The sequence below is a fragment of the Amphibalanus amphitrite genome, unplaced genomic scaffold (assembly GCF_019059575.1).
Source record: "Amphibalanus amphitrite isolate SeventyFive unplaced genomic scaffold, NRLGWU_Aamphi_draft 000303F_arrow, whole genome shotgun sequence".
NCBI lineage: Eukaryota > Metazoa > Arthropoda > Thecostraca > Balanomorpha > Balanidae > Amphibalanus > Amphibalanus amphitrite.
Genome location: NW_024881798.1, coordinates 250,109 through 265,122, shown reverse-complemented (window position 1 = coordinate 265,122; position 15,014 = coordinate 250,109). Strand labels below are relative to the sequence as shown.

The following is a 15,014-nucleotide window of genomic DNA, read 5'->3' as shown; positions in this document are numbered from 1 at the left end:
CTGCTATCGGCGCCGCTGGGGTTTGATCCTTGGTTTGATCCACCGGTGAGCCTCCAGATGTCCGTGAAACTGGCGTCGTATTCATATTTGTAATTCGTATTCGGTGTCGAATTCATATTCGTTTGTATAGTGGGGGTCAAATAGGGATCGCAGAATAAGGAAATATTTGTTTTGACCAAACTAGCCGCTTTTAATTATTTATCTTCCCTGTGGATGGACACAGCTTAATTGTATGAAGCCATCATAGATGAAAAAAATCATGGTCGCAGCCGCCTCATCAGTTTAAAGTCTAGCTGACATCGAGTTATTTTCTGACTGATATGAGATATTGAATCTATAAATTGCCGTACCTACCTATACCTTATCTGGCTCTGGCATTGCAGTCGCTTCTACCGGCTGGTGATTGTAGATGAACACTGAGAGAAAAATTTACTCTAGGCTCTCGGAATTCTCTGAAACTCCCGCCTAATAACTCTTCGCAACTCCCTCAAATGTCGGTAAGCTTAGCGTAGCGAAGAGTATTTCCGAGAGTTTCCCGGTAGAGTTGCCAATTCGGCTGCGTCCGGGGAGTGTATCGTAGAGTTTACCGAGTGTAACGCGCGGAGTGTCTCAGCTGGCCTCTCTCGTGCGATGCCTGTTTACTCTCCTCATTTCCAGCTGAAGCATAATCGAGTTTATTCCAGGGAGAGTTTCGAAGAGTTTTGGAGAAAAGTAATGTTCTAGAAGCTTCGGCGCGCGCTAGGCCGAGCGTCAGTCCAGCTGCCGGCGCAGCGCAGTGTGCACGTTGCTGCTTGTATTCCAGTAGGTACTATTGTGCAATTTATTTGAATTTCTACATTGCTTTGGTAGTGAATTGGTGAAATAAGTGTATGCCCGTGGCAGTGGCGGAAGATTAAAACTGTGTCCAAGAGGTTGGTAATACCTAACAGAACATTGGATGAATCAACTGGCAACTGGTGTGAGTGACTTGAGGACTGACCAATGACAGCGATGGACCGAGTGATTACCGTATAATACCGAGCAGTGGTATTGGTAAAAATGGGTGTGTAGAATGGTGTGGTTGAAATTAGCTAGGCCAACCGCTCCAGGAGCTGAAGGAAGGGTGCTCTCTGCGCTGGTGAGTGGTGAGTCGTGCCGACGGCCGAGTTTTAAGAAGTTATTACTGTTTTTATTTTAATGTCACGGATATGTAACTACTTCGTTCCATAATCCATCGGACGAAATAATTGGTATCGTAAAATAAGCGGTGTTCTTAATTGTAATGCAGGAATCCAACTTCTGCATTGTGCTGTGCATTTTAGATTTACCCGGCTTTTGGGTTTCTTTTTTTCTGTACTGGAATCATACCATTGCTCGATGATTATTCGCTGAGTTTCGTCGAAAGGATGCTTTAGCCTCACATGTTTTGATAAAGAGTGAGAGTTTGCTGTGCACAGCGTAACAGCTGGTTCTTTATCACATTATAGATAAGAGGCGCAACTGGTCAGTTAGATGAATTATTGTTCACGTTTTGTGACGAAGATACACGTGTAAGATTGAACTTCACAAATAAAAATGTCAATAAATGGTTTGTTCTATTCGCATCAGTTTCGAGAGAGGTAGAGTAATGAGGGTTTACGAGGGGTGTAATGGGCAGTTACGTGGGGGAGTAATGGGGAGTTCACGGGAGAGTTCCGTGAGAGAGTAATGGGGAGTTCACGCGAGAGTTCCGTGGGAGAGTAATGAGGAGTTAACGGGAGTTACGTGGGGGGAATAATGTGGAGTAATGAAGAGTTCTAGGGGGAGTAGTAAAGGGGAGTAGTGATGGGTCGAGAGAGTTATGAAGAGTAACGGAGGAGAGTGATGAAGAGTTCCAGTGAGAGTTATGAGGGAGAGTAAAGGGGAGTAGCTGCCTGGAGTTTTAGGGAGTCAATTTTGGTAACTCTCGATAACTCTCCTAAAGGGAGTCAAAATTTCTCTCAGTGAAGCCTATAGCTGTTCACATTTCGTGGCTTTTATAGTCGTTTTCTACAAAGTTCTGAATCTGTTGTATCCGTTTTTTTATTTGTAATAAACTCCTGTCGAATGTTTTTTTTTTTGCCCATTTCATTCACGTGCTTTGCTTTATAGACACATAAGCATTGAATGATAAGGACGCGATATCCTCAATAAGTTACACTTGTCTGTTCGAATATGATAAGATGGGCCTTGACGTTTCGGGACTAAGGCTGGTTGAAGGTGGTCCAAATGATGGCGCCGTCATTCGATAGCGATAAAATATTGATTCATTCATTTGTGCCAATATTGTAAAGCGGTGCATCAAAAGGTGACTCATATAGTTTCCAGAATACGTTGCCGTATATATCGATTCACCCTGTGCTAACTACTGTGTACTAACCCTGTTAAGCTTAATGTGATGAAGAAATTGTACTCTTGCAAAGGACACTTGAAACTTGGACGGTGGATATCCGCTTTCAGTGAAATCACTGGTGACCTCCCCTCGTCGCTCCGCTCAGCGCGTTGCCCCAGCCTCCAAGGTCAAACCCCATGCTTATCAGCCGGGTACTCACACCCAAGCATCAGACACGTTCAACAGCTTAGATATGACACACTCGAACACGTGATGCAGAGATGGACGTAATTATTCCTTCTATGCAATAAAACCGCATTGCCCCTTTCCGTCTTTTTTCGTGCATTATGCTTATTGATATGAAACGCATGATCAACCATGTTATTCATCAACGGATTCGGACACATTTTCCAGCGTATAGAAATATGCACTTTATGGATAGATAAACGTCACTGCATCTTCATATTGAGAGAGCGTGATCAGTGATGTATCAATGTTTATTTACATGCAATGGTCATATGTGCATTTTGTGCCTGTCGCTCAAACACGTCATATGATGGAGCCCATCCTTCGATAATGTCCGACTTTTTGGGGTCGTCATGGTGGAGCTGGGCACTGCCTATATAAAGACCAAACCTGGCCGTCGTTCAGTAGAAACAATACGAAACGTCATTCCGTCTTCCAAAATAACATTTTCTCAGGCGGACGGTCAATCGGCCATAACGCCTTCACGCCGTTAACCAATCAGGCACGATGCCTGTATGCCGTTATCCAATCAAATATGACGTCTGTGGGTCGTCTTCCAATCAGCCACGCCGTCTCTAGGCCGTCGACCAATCAGCCACACCGTAACTGGGCCGCTATCCAATCAGACAGGACGTCTCCAGACCCTCGTCGATGATGCTCTGAACGGAGGAGATTGCCGACGCGATGCCACCGGCGAAACCCACCACAATTAGCTCGTACAGCAGCACACGCTCCCAGAGAGGTATCGGACTGAAAGAAAAAGCGGGCCGAGCTCGCGGTAAGCGGTTAGCTGTGCTTACATAGTGAGCATACCTACCTAAGCGGTAAACAGGACTGACGGGCTGGATTCAGTGACTGTATATAATACAAAGTAAAAAAAAACATGTTGAACTTTCTATAGGGTATTTATGTTTTTAACGTGTTGACTTAACCAGGGCCGAAGGCGAAAATTGGATAACTCACGTATGCTACCGATTTATCTGTAATAAACATAAAAAAGCTGCAGTATATGATTTAATAACGAAGTTCTAATGAACCCGCGCAGCAAAACAAAAACAAATGAACGTACATGGTTTTCCATTTTCCGTCGGGATCCTCCATAGCGCAGAGTCTGAGGTAGAAGAACGGCGGCAGGATGAACGTCATCAGCGCGATGGTGGTGGAGCCGAGCAGGTCCAGGATCTTGACAAAGTCGGGAATCAGCTCACCGAGCAGCACCAGCACGCCCATCAGCAGTGTGCGGAACAGACAGCGACGTATCCCGAACGCTGACCGCGTGCAGGGAGGCAGGTTAGAATTAGCGGTAAACATGGCAAATCAAAACGATTGATAGACAGATAGGGAAAATAAATGCATAACTATACGGATTTATATGACATCAACAGATAAAAGATCGATAGGCATATCGATGATGTCGGTTAAGAATGTAAAACTTTCAAGCTTCAGGAAGAAGTTAAGGCTCTCTAGGTTTCAATCATGCTGACAGTATTCCATCCTATCTAAAGGCACATAAATCATCCCTTTCCTACCGGGGCGCACACGTCTCTCGACCCTATCCTGTCAGAGGGCGGCCTCCGGCACTGACCGGGCGGCACCTTGGCGACCACCTCCATCTGCTGCAGGAACGGGTTGATGACCACCGAGAAGGCTGTCACCAGGTGGATGATGAAGAGGATCTCGGCGCCGTTCGACAGCGGCCCCGGCGTCTTGTCCTTCAGCGTGTCCAGGATGCTCGAGGCAACGTCGTCACCGACGGCGAAATAGCCAACGGCCGCGATCGGGAGGTACATCGTGATCAGACCTGCCAAGAAATTTAATATGAAAACCATATGCCTACAATTTTTCCTCGAAGACAGCCAGCCGCATTTCATGTTCTACATATAGGTATGCATTAGTTAAGATATTTTGTATGTGGAACTTTATATGAAAGCCCTGACTCAAGGCCTACAAAATTTCCTCGAACACGGCATAATTTTAGCGTAGGTCGTTGGACAAGCTGTAATCTAAGCTCCGATAAAGCTCAGGTCAGGCAGTCCGATTCCAGCTACGTGCGCTCACAATATTACGATAACACTCAAGTGGGTTCGCCCACGACCTTCACCGGTGCGGGTTCACGTGCACGGGCGGAGGGTGGCCGCTTGGTCACCCACTGCCACCGGTGCTCACCGATGAATCCGAGGATGACCGATCGTCCGAACATGTCGCGATGCTGCATGTCGTTCTGGATGGTGGGGAAGGTGGACGCGCCACCGAAGCTGAAGAGAATCGGACCCACGCCGAGGAAGAAGGGCAGAAACTCGGGCGAGTGGAATGTCGCATCGGCACTGAGCTCGGCGAAGTTGGAGGAGAGCTGGATCATGCAGAACAGCCAGGCCAGAGAGGTCGTGCCCAGAGCCAGAATACCGATCCACCTGGAGACAATGTCCGCGGTCAAAGGCCAACGGTACATACCTACTGTAGTTGTATATGTTGTTATTCAGCAGGGTCATAATTGATGTGCCGGAAAAGTTGTTTTGACACCAGCTTTATAGTTTTATTGGGAGCTTTCATCATGGACGTAACTAACTACAAAAAAAAAAACAACAATCCATTCATGGCTATGGGCATTTTCTAACGACCACGGGCTCGACCAGCAGGCAGATAAGCGTCTTCACTCCTTTTAGCCACTTCCTCATTTATCCCGGCCCCGCAGCCCACACAAGCCCCCTGCTGAACATACCAGAAGTCCTTGGGCGATCCGAGCCACGAGACGGGCACCAGGATTGCGGCGATGACGAGCACCCAGATGCAATAGGAGAGGTCCACGGCGCAGTCGGACGGGGACGGGCACAGCAGGTTCTCCAGCAGCTGCGCCACTATCAGCACGTACACGATGCACGCGCCGAACGTGTTGATACTCATACACACGGCTGCCAGGACCCTGCGCACGGAAACCGAACGGAACTCAGCACCGGGTGGCGGGCAGATACGATCTGCCTGAGCTGAGGCATGATTAAAGGGACCCTCCCACCTTCAAAAAAGTTAATGAATTGGCATGAAAGTGATGTCGCTCGGTTCAGAAAGAGCAAAAACGAATATCTACCAAATTTCATCGAAAAATATTCACCGGTTTTCAAGATATTAGACTTTTACTTTTGTTTACTTTTTGGGATCTCCGCTGTTCCTAGCGACTTTATTTGAAAGTGCGGCATTTGTTGCGCGCAAAGCAGCATATACCACCGCGTGCTACAAAACGTTTTAGTCAAACATTTAACGGACGTTCGAAAGCCTGATGACGTCATCAGATTCCCGTAATGGTTAAGAGATAGGGACCACGCTGGTCCCACCCTGCAAGTAAAGGGAAGAAATTTCTTGAACACCATAAAGCTGCGGGGGTTGCGACCGGGATAAATGGTGGTTTCTGAGCCTGGCCGCAAACTTGGCTATCTCAACTCAAAACTAATGTTAAGGTGGGAGGGTCCCTTTAATCAGACACGACGCCTCTCACGGTGCTGGATCTAATCGAGCCCATATGAGTTATGTCCAAAAATGTCTAAAATGGGGGAAATGGTTTTCGACGACCTCTAGTAGCTTGACCTTTGACCTAAGGATGAGTTACGTCCAAAAACGTCTGAATTGGGAAAAGTAACCTCTAGTAACCGGATCATTGACCTGAGGATAAAAATGACATCAGTGTTTTTCTACAGTTTTGACAAACTTGCAGATATTCCATTTACTATTTTTGAAATTTGTACGTGAAAACGTACAAAAATGCAGCTTGAAAAAGCATCTATTTTAGTTGTATATGGTATGTATGTGAGTTGCGACCTGTGGCCCGATCCTCATGTTCACGCAGTGGTTTCCGCATGCGATAGGTGAGCGATAAACGATAAACTATAATTATCGCTGTTAAGTAAATCGGTTATCGTTATCGTTTATCGCTAAATTTTAAAATTATTGCTCATCCACTTATCGCAAGTTAAAAAAATATGAACGATTAACGATAAAATGTAAAACGGGATGATGGAAAAATGGAAGACGATCGACAGTGTATGCCGCGCGACAGTATGTGTGCGCAACCTGTTGCCATCTGCTAAGTGTATAGATTTGCAAATAAACTTTAAACACTTATTTGCTGTATTTCTTATCGCTTTTGTCATCGCTGTTAAAAAACAATTATCGTTATCGTTGTATCATTTATCATTTCGTTACCGCTGTTAAAAACAGTTATCGTTATCGTTTTATCGTTTATCGTTTGTTATCGCTGTTAAAACAATTATCGTTATCGTTTTAACGTTTTATCGCTATCGCTGTTAATTTTTTTAATTTTATCGTTTATCGTTTATCGTTATCGTAAACCTTTCTCATCATTTTATTGTTATCGCAGGTCTGAAAATTAGTTATCGCGAAAAGCACTGTGTTCACGTCATGGATGAAGTATTCCCAGGAATACCTAATCCAATGTAATCCATGTTCACGTGTCGCACACTGGAGACGGGCCGGAACTTATACGTTATTGTTCGTGATTAACTATTCCCAAATAGTTATTCTCCTACTGAGACTGACTTTCCGGGTTTTCCGGCGGCGTGGAAGGCGATCTCGGGATAGGGCTCTGCGCAGCGTCCGTGCAGCTCCGGGTAGCGGCTCTCGATGATGAGCCAAGAGCGGGACAGGCAGAGGCCGCAGTAGGCCGACACCACACCGAGCACGAAGATCAGCGGCACGCCCACCCAGCCTGCCGGAAACAATGTAACTCGTGCCTGACTGACAGCGTGGGAAATTCTGGAAAACAGTGTCCATTCGTCGTCTGGAGGGAGGATGTGACATGCCCACTCCACACAATTGTTTACCTGGGTACGGATAATCCATCGATACGTTCGCATGTAAGAAGGCTCGTCATCAACTGCGTTATCAGCATACCTATTCGTAAGAAAAGCCTTTGAAGAATGTGTAATAACTTCGGTCAAATGTGTGATGAGTTATCGTCTACTCTTACATAATGAGGCGATAATATCACGTGAATATAGCAAATTCCTCTGTATTAGGTCGTCCAATAAGTAACGAACAATCGGTCATAACTTCTTTATTTCCTTATTTAACACTTTCAAACTTTCACAGATTATAGATCAGACGAATGCAGCCTTTGCCTCAAACCAGTCGCCGCCCGCCTGCACACACTTCTCCCAGCGTTCCGGCCAACGCTGGAATTCCGCCCGGAAAAAAACGCGTTTTCCGTCTTTTTCACCCAGTTCTTGACAGCGCACCTGACTTCAGCGTCGGTCTCGAAGTGTTCACCACGGAGGCCATCCTTCAGGGGACCAAAGAGGTGAAAATCTGAAGGAGCCAGGTTCGGACTGTAGGGCGGCTGGGACATGATATTCAGCCCTGTCTCGCGATCTCCTCGCGTGTGGCGTGAGACATGTGCGGACGAGCGTTGTCATGGTGTCATCCTGGTGGGCTTTCTTGAACCTGGGCGGACTATGGACAGCGGGCCGCTACATCACAGTTCTGCAGGAGACTGAGAAAAGCAATCCTGAAGAAGAGGCGCGGCTCGGATGTCAACAACATCACCATACACCATGACAACGCCCGACCGCACTTGTCTCACGCCACGCCCGAGGAGATCGCGTGACAGGGCTGAATATCATGCCCCAGCCGCCCTACAGTCCGGACCTGGTTCCTTCAGATTTTCACCTCTTTGGTCCCCTAAAGGATGGCCTCCATGGTTAACACTTCGAGACCGACGCTGAAGTCATGTGCGCTGTCATGAACTGGGTGAAAAAGACGGAAAACACGTTTTTCCGGGCGGAATTCCGGCGTTGGCCGGAACGCTGGGAGAAGTGTGTGCTGGCGGGCGGCGACTGGTTTGAGGCATAGGCTGCATTCAGAAATGTCTGATCTATAATCTGTGAAAGTTTGAAAGTGTTAAATAAAGAAATAAAGAAGTTATGACCGATTGTTCGTTACTTATTGAACGACCTAATATATCACGTCCACGTGTCAACCATGAATTGCGACTTTGTTATCAGCAAAGTTGGCCAAGTTAGGTATCAGCTCTGTCAGACTATCAGTATCCACTTATATGTGCCAAATACGGGATTAGGCTCAAAGGGAATGGCCTTGCCACCGTCTAACTAGGGACACGGGTCCATTGGATACCGCCACAGAGCCTGATTCACTCAGCTCTAGAACCCCAGGCAGACCGTGCTGTAGCAGTGCAGGCAGGCTGTGGGTGGAACCGTCTGACGACTCACCGGTCTGTGCCACCGAGTAGGGCAGCGCCAGCATGCCGCTGCCGGCGATCTCTCCGGTGATGAACACGCCGGCCATCCAGTAGGAGATGCCGTGCACCAGCGGCCTGGACATCACCGAGGCGGCCGAGACGGACGAGCCCCGCGGCACCATCTCCATGGCGGAGCCGGCCTCCGCCATCTCCGCGCGAGGGGGAGCACGAGGGCACGGAGAGGGCCCCGGGGACCGGGCCGGGGTGTGACGGAGAGCACCGAGCCGGGGAAGGGCTGGACCTCAGCCACAGCCGCTGTCCGACTGGCTGCCGCCACAACCGCACTGCCCCAGGGCCCCGTGAAACTAAACCAGTGACAACTGAACCAGGACAACTGAACCAGTGACAGCTGAACCAGGGACAACTGAACCAGTGACAGCTGAACCAGGGACAACTGAACCAGTGACAACTGAACCAGTGACAACTGAACCAGGGACAACTGAACCAGGGACAACTGAACCAGTGACAACTGAACCAGTGACAACTGACAACTGAACCAGTGGACCACTGAACCAGTGGACCACTGAACCAGTGGACAACTGAACCAGTGGACAACTGAACCAGTGGACAACTGAACCAGTAGACAACTGAACCAGTGACAACTGAACCAGTGACAGCTGAACCAGTGACAACTGAACCAGTGACAACTGAACCAGTGACAACTGAATCAGTGACAACTGAACCAGTGACAACTGAACCAGTATGACAACTGAACCAGTGACAACTGAACCAGTGACAACTGAACCAGTGACAACTGAACCAGTGACAACTGAACCAGTGACAACTGAACTGAACCACTAACCAGTAGCCCAGCAAGCAATTTTACTCCGGGCCCAAGCAGGCTTAAGTGTGGCTTGCCCGAGATTTTTAGTCGGGCTTAAAGGAAATAGTTCACTTTTAACATGGGGTTTGGAACTGGAATAGCAGTTTTGTTGCTTGCGCTGAGACTAGCACAAATCAGAAGCTTTTACGGCCCAACGATCATCCTAGACGAAGATATTCCATTTTTCGTTCCGAAAAGAGTGCCTTGCAGAGGAATGCGTGCCTTGCTGAGGAATGCAGTCACGTCATCGTCAGCCAATCAGAATGCTGCTTACAGCCGATGGGTTTGTCCTACGCAATATGATTGGTCAACGCGTAATAAGCTTCCGCGTCAAACATTATTTTATATAGAATATAGTTCTTCTTATACTAAAATATAGAAAATAATCCTTTTTACAAAAACGTTTTGTTTTATTTTCTGATCATTTTGAGCATAAAAAAACATAAATCCATAGCAAAATACTAATTTCAGGAAAGTGAACTATTTCCTTTAAGTCGGCTAGCGCTTGGACTAAAGTCGGCTAGCGCTTGGGCTAAAGGACACAAAAACGCCGACTAAAGCCTATGCTCTGCCGGAGGTATGCCCTCTGGGCCTCTCGGTGAGCTCAGGACAGCCGTTGTTTAGCCCTAGTTGTGCGACGTTTGGCGTAAGCCCGATGTAAGCCCGAGCAGTGAATCCATTTATATACCGGAGATTCCTCTGGGCCGGCAGGCTGAACTCTGCCAAGCCCACGTTGCGTGCCCTGTCTGTCCCGAGTTAGGCCATCAAAGTGAATATTATTTATACGTTGCTAACTATTCGGGCGTCTCAGGTGCGCGTAACGACTAACGGTTACCACACCAGTTCGCGACCACCAGGCTCTGTCAGCCCTGTCAGCCGTCGTACGGCTCTCGGACGGACACTCTAATAGATCGGACACAGATCAATTGGCAACCCGGCAGATTGGCACAGACCGTCCGTCCAGCCACGCGCTACCTTATACCTATACAGCGCAGTACGACATTAGTTGTCCGCTGGTTCAGTTGTCCACTGGTTCAGTTGTCACTGGTTCAGTTGTCACTGGTTCAGTTGTCACTGGTTCAGTTGTCGGCCCATGCCTACCGTCCGCACCACCCTGTTGAGCGTGATTACGCCCCTGGCCAGCCCGGAAAAGGAAGCTAAGGGGATGCGGGTGTTTTTCCTGAGGAAAGCAGGGACAGCTGAAAATTCCAGATGATAAAAAGAGTGTTCGAAAGACTGCATGCTATGCTTTGAATTGTTCAGATACGAATTACGATGGTCATCAAATGACTGAAAGTGACATCTACACCGATCGAGTATGACCTAATAGTTTCTGCCTCTTGTCACTAGATGGCAGCATACGATAGATACCTCTCTATATTAACAATTTTTACCGTAGATTTATTTCAATAATAGCTCCTTTTCTTATAGTAGGTAAATTTAAATCAAAATTTATGGTAAAAGCTACACATTTTATTAAAAGCAATAGAATTAGAAGCCAAGTGAGAGTTTGAGCCAAGCATTTCATGCCAGCGAGGATGTTCTATTGACTCTGATTGGTAGATATTGGGGAGCATCCGAATATGGACCAATGAAAACGAGCGGGACATCTGATTCCTTTTCTGACAGTCGCACACTTTCTGGCAGAGCCGGCACTCTTCCTTTCTCGCTGGACGCCGGTGGGGTTGGAGTGTCGTGCCGGTCGGGGCCCGCAAAAAACTCAAAAAACCAATCATGTCGAAAGGTTTCGATCCCAAGTCCTTCGCCCAGGACTTCATTGCTGGCGGTGTTGCCGCCGCAATCTCCAAAACAGCCGTGGCCCCGATTGAGCGAGTGAAGCTGCTGCTGCAGGTCCAGCACACTTCCAAGCAGATTGCCGAGGCTCAGCGCTACAAGGGTAAGTAGTCAGTTTTTATTCATGGACGTGTACTTTTTGCCTGTGTTTTCCCCTCCAGTGCCAGTGGATGAAATATGCACAAGAGTTGTCAGCAATAAATCAACTATTCTTTGTGGTGTACTTACGGTTACCCATCAAATTTTAGTTAAAACTGACGAGATGCCAGTTTGTGCGATGCTCAAGTACACTGTAGGCAGTGATGTGTGTTAAGGTGAGGTTTGTGCATGGATTACCTTGCTCACATAAACATTGGTGTTGGCAAAAAGGGGTGTGCAACAGTAACGTGTAGCCACTCGTGTAATCTGCTGGTTGGCGCGTGTTTTCGTTGAATGCTGGTATGGGGCTGACTGATGCTTAGCAGGTTAATGACATTCCTTGAGAGAAGGAAGCTGTAATGGTGTTGTTACTTATCGTGATCAATGTTTGTTGAGGACTATAAATAAAAAGCATTTAACATGCTTAAAAGTGCTTATTAAAAAGCATAATAATATCAACAAATTCATTAGCTCTAGATGTCAGTGAATTATGTAGTTTATAGTCCATTTCAAACAAGTGGTCAAGTGAATGCTGTAGAAGCTCAAAATTGGGCATTTCTCTGTTTTAAGTTAATTATGTTAACAAAAGGTATGGTATATATTAGCAACACCCTTGTAACAAAACCTGTCAGCATTCTGGTACACATGAGGATAACAAGTGCACCAGGGTTTCCCCCAGGACTCAGGAGTAATGATTGGATTGTCCGTTTGGTCTTATCACAATAAATTCACATTGCTTAATTTTAACTCAGTTATTCAAATAAACAGTCATTAGTTCCAATTTGGATTATGTGTAGCTGTTCTAAGCATATATTGTTTGTTCCAAGAATGATGGTTCAACAAGCTGCTGCAAAGTCACTCCAATTAACTGTTCAAAATGTGTCAAGTTTGTGGTAGTTGTATAGGTACCCTTGCATTTTTGTGCTCATTGTGAATTTGTTTTCCAAAACTTAATTGCAATGAGAGAAACTTGGAGTATATAGTTATTGTGAAGTGCATAAGCTGGCATTATTCCTACTGGCATTATCACAGTTATTCCCACTGGACCTTCCATGATAAAAAGGCTACTTGCAGTAGGTGTCAGGTAGATCACGTTGTTAATAGTGGTAGCTCAGGTGTTATATTCTGAAATCTGAAGTATGGTTTGAGGTTTCACTACACAACTTCTAGGCTGCATATTCTGTCCAGGTTATGCTTCACTTGGCAAATCAAAAAAGCTACAACTGGCCCAGTTACCTACTTCTTTAGTGAAATCTTTAGGGCACAGTTCCTGCATTGACATGGAAGTCCTGTTGTGTTCCAGGCATGGTCGACTGCTTTGTGCGCATTCCGCGCGAGCAGGGTTTCCTCAGCTTCTGGCGTGGTAACCTCGCCAACGTCATCCGGTACTTCCCGACCCAGGCGCTCAACTTCGCCTTCAAGGACAAGTACAAGCAGATCTTCCTGGGTGGCGTCGACAAGAAGCAGTTCTGGCGGTACTTCCTGGGTAACCTGGCGTCCGGTGGCGCCGCCGGAGCCACCTCGCTCTGCTTCGTGTACCCGCTCGACTACGCCCGTACCCGGCTGGCCGCTGATGTCGGCACCGGCGGCAAGCGCGAGTTCACCGGCCTCGGCAACTGCCTGGTCAAGACCTTCAAGTCCGACGGCCTGATCGGCCTTTACCGCGGCTTCGGAGTGTCCGTGCAGGGCATCATCATCTACCGCGCCTCCTACTTCGGCTTCTTCGACACGGCCAAGGGCATGCTGCCCGACCCCAAGAACACCCCGATCATCATCTCGTGGGCCATCGCCCAGGTGAGCACGAAGCGATTAGCAAATAATTGTGGGCTGACTGGCAACTTTGGCTTGAATGGGTGGGTGATGCGTATTGGTTTGTTATGGGATCTTTTCATGCGGATATTCGATATCGCTAGAGAAGAACGTCTTCATTGTATCTGTACCCCTGTCAGAGATGTAAAAGGCTTTAAGATCACCGTAATTTTATTGTATAGCGGCTAAAGTGACGTTTTCCACTCACAGCGTTGGAACGTATATGGAATGGGATTGTTGCTCGCAACCCCCTCCCTAAATGGACATATCGGCATATTTTGACACTAGTTATCTTTGTTGAAGATGCAGTGTTATTCATTTCCTGATGCGGCGTGTTCTATATTTTGTGTTCATGTCTAACTAACATCGCTCCCTGTTTTCTCTTCAGACGGTGACCACCGGCGCCGGCATCATCTCGTATCCGTTCGACACCGTACGGAGGCGCATGATGATGCAGTCGGGCCGCAAGGGCGCCGACGTCATGTACAAGAGCACCATCGACTGCTGGCGCAAGATCGCCGCGCAGGAGGGCGGCAAGGCCTTCTTCAAGGGCGCCTTCTCCAACATCCTCCGTGGCACTGGTGAGTTTGGCCGGCAAATAGCCGAAGATCGGTGTCGGTACAGGGAGGGCGTCGTCGTTTGGACTTAACTACTCGTTATACTTGTCCGTCTCCCTGATAAGATATTGCAACCAGAGAGTAAATTATCGTGCTTGGTAGAAAACTGAATGATTGATTTAGAAAATCATAGGAGGAATGAGCCGTGTCCTAAATCCTTATACAAATGGTGAGAACAGCTCACGTTCGATAAATCCGCAACTATTTTGTTTTGTTTGCTGGCTATTTGTCGGCCGTGGGTAACAGTACCGCCGTCGGCTCCATGGCATGTTTGATGCCGTCTCTCATGGCGACGCTGCCGGCGGTGACGCGCCGTCCACGGTCCGGTGGTGGCTGTATCGACCGGCTGACCTCTGCTGGTCGCTCTCCGATCGCTGGCTGACCGGTGTTCCTCTGGCCGTTTCAGGTGGTGCCCTGGTCCTGGTTCTCTACGACGAGCTGAAGGTGCTCATGTTCGGCTAAGCCGGCTAGCGCTCTAGTTGTGAATGGATAGGAACTGACTCGGTACGTTCCGCTCATGGAGCCTGCTCCTCTCGGGGGCGCTGTCCAATGTTAAACCGTGCGCCGGGCCGGCTGGCCCGCCGAGCTGGGCGCGTTCCACAGCCGTCACCCGGCGCGGCAGTTGGACGTCTCACCCCGACTGTTCTGAGAATCGTGTACATGATGGAGATAATATACACACGCGCAGCTGCTGGCTGCCTCACCGAAACTTTACTGGTTTTGTGAACATGCCTCCCTGGATCAGCTCATGGACTGGAGTCTGAAGCTCACGAGCCAAATTTATGCGCGGGTGGAACTTCCGAGGGTTGACTGTGCTTAAGCGGATGCTGTTGACTTGTGCTAGGTCCTACTATATGAAAGCGGCAGACTAGTCTATTTTCTTAACGAGAAGAAAATATTTCCTTGACTTATGCTGATCACTAAATCTCTGATCGTCCATTTGCGTAAAGATGTGTTCAGCATCACCTAATAAGTGCTCAAGTTGAGCACTTTAAC

The 15,014-nt window shown here is 47.7% G+C and overlaps 2 protein-coding genes across 2 annotated transcripts; one reads left to right on the top strand and one right to left on the bottom strand.

Annotated features, from left to right (window-relative positions):
* Positions 1-2,808: 2,808 nt before the first annotated feature.
* On the bottom strand, positions 2,809-9,306 carry LOC122387915 (amino acid transporter AVT3B-like). The gene is made up of 7 exons (XM_043378567.1): positions 8,809-9,306; positions 7,121-7,289; positions 5,295-5,495; positions 4,742-4,986; positions 4,161-4,376; positions 3,645-3,843; positions 2,809-3,325 (listed from the first exon to the last, which is right to left on the bottom strand). The coding sequence occupies exons 1-7, from the start codon at positions 8,984-8,986 to the stop codon at positions 3,190-3,192; spliced, it is 1,344 nt and encodes a 447-aa protein (XP_043234502.1). The 5' UTR covers positions 8,987-9,306; the 3' UTR covers positions 2,809-3,189.
* A 1,751-nt stretch (positions 9,307-11,057) lies between these two features.
* LOC122387916 (ADP,ATP carrier protein-like) lies at positions 11,058-14,732 on the top strand. The gene is made up of 4 exons (XM_043378568.1): positions 11,058-11,557; positions 12,896-13,386; positions 13,790-13,982; positions 14,425-14,732. Exons 1-4 carry the CDS (start codon positions 11,395-11,397, stop codon positions 14,478-14,480), a joined length of 903 nt encoding a protein of 300 aa, XP_043234503.1. The 5' UTR covers positions 11,058-11,394; the 3' UTR covers positions 14,481-14,732.
* The last annotated feature ends 282 nt before the right edge of the window (positions 14,733-15,014 follow it).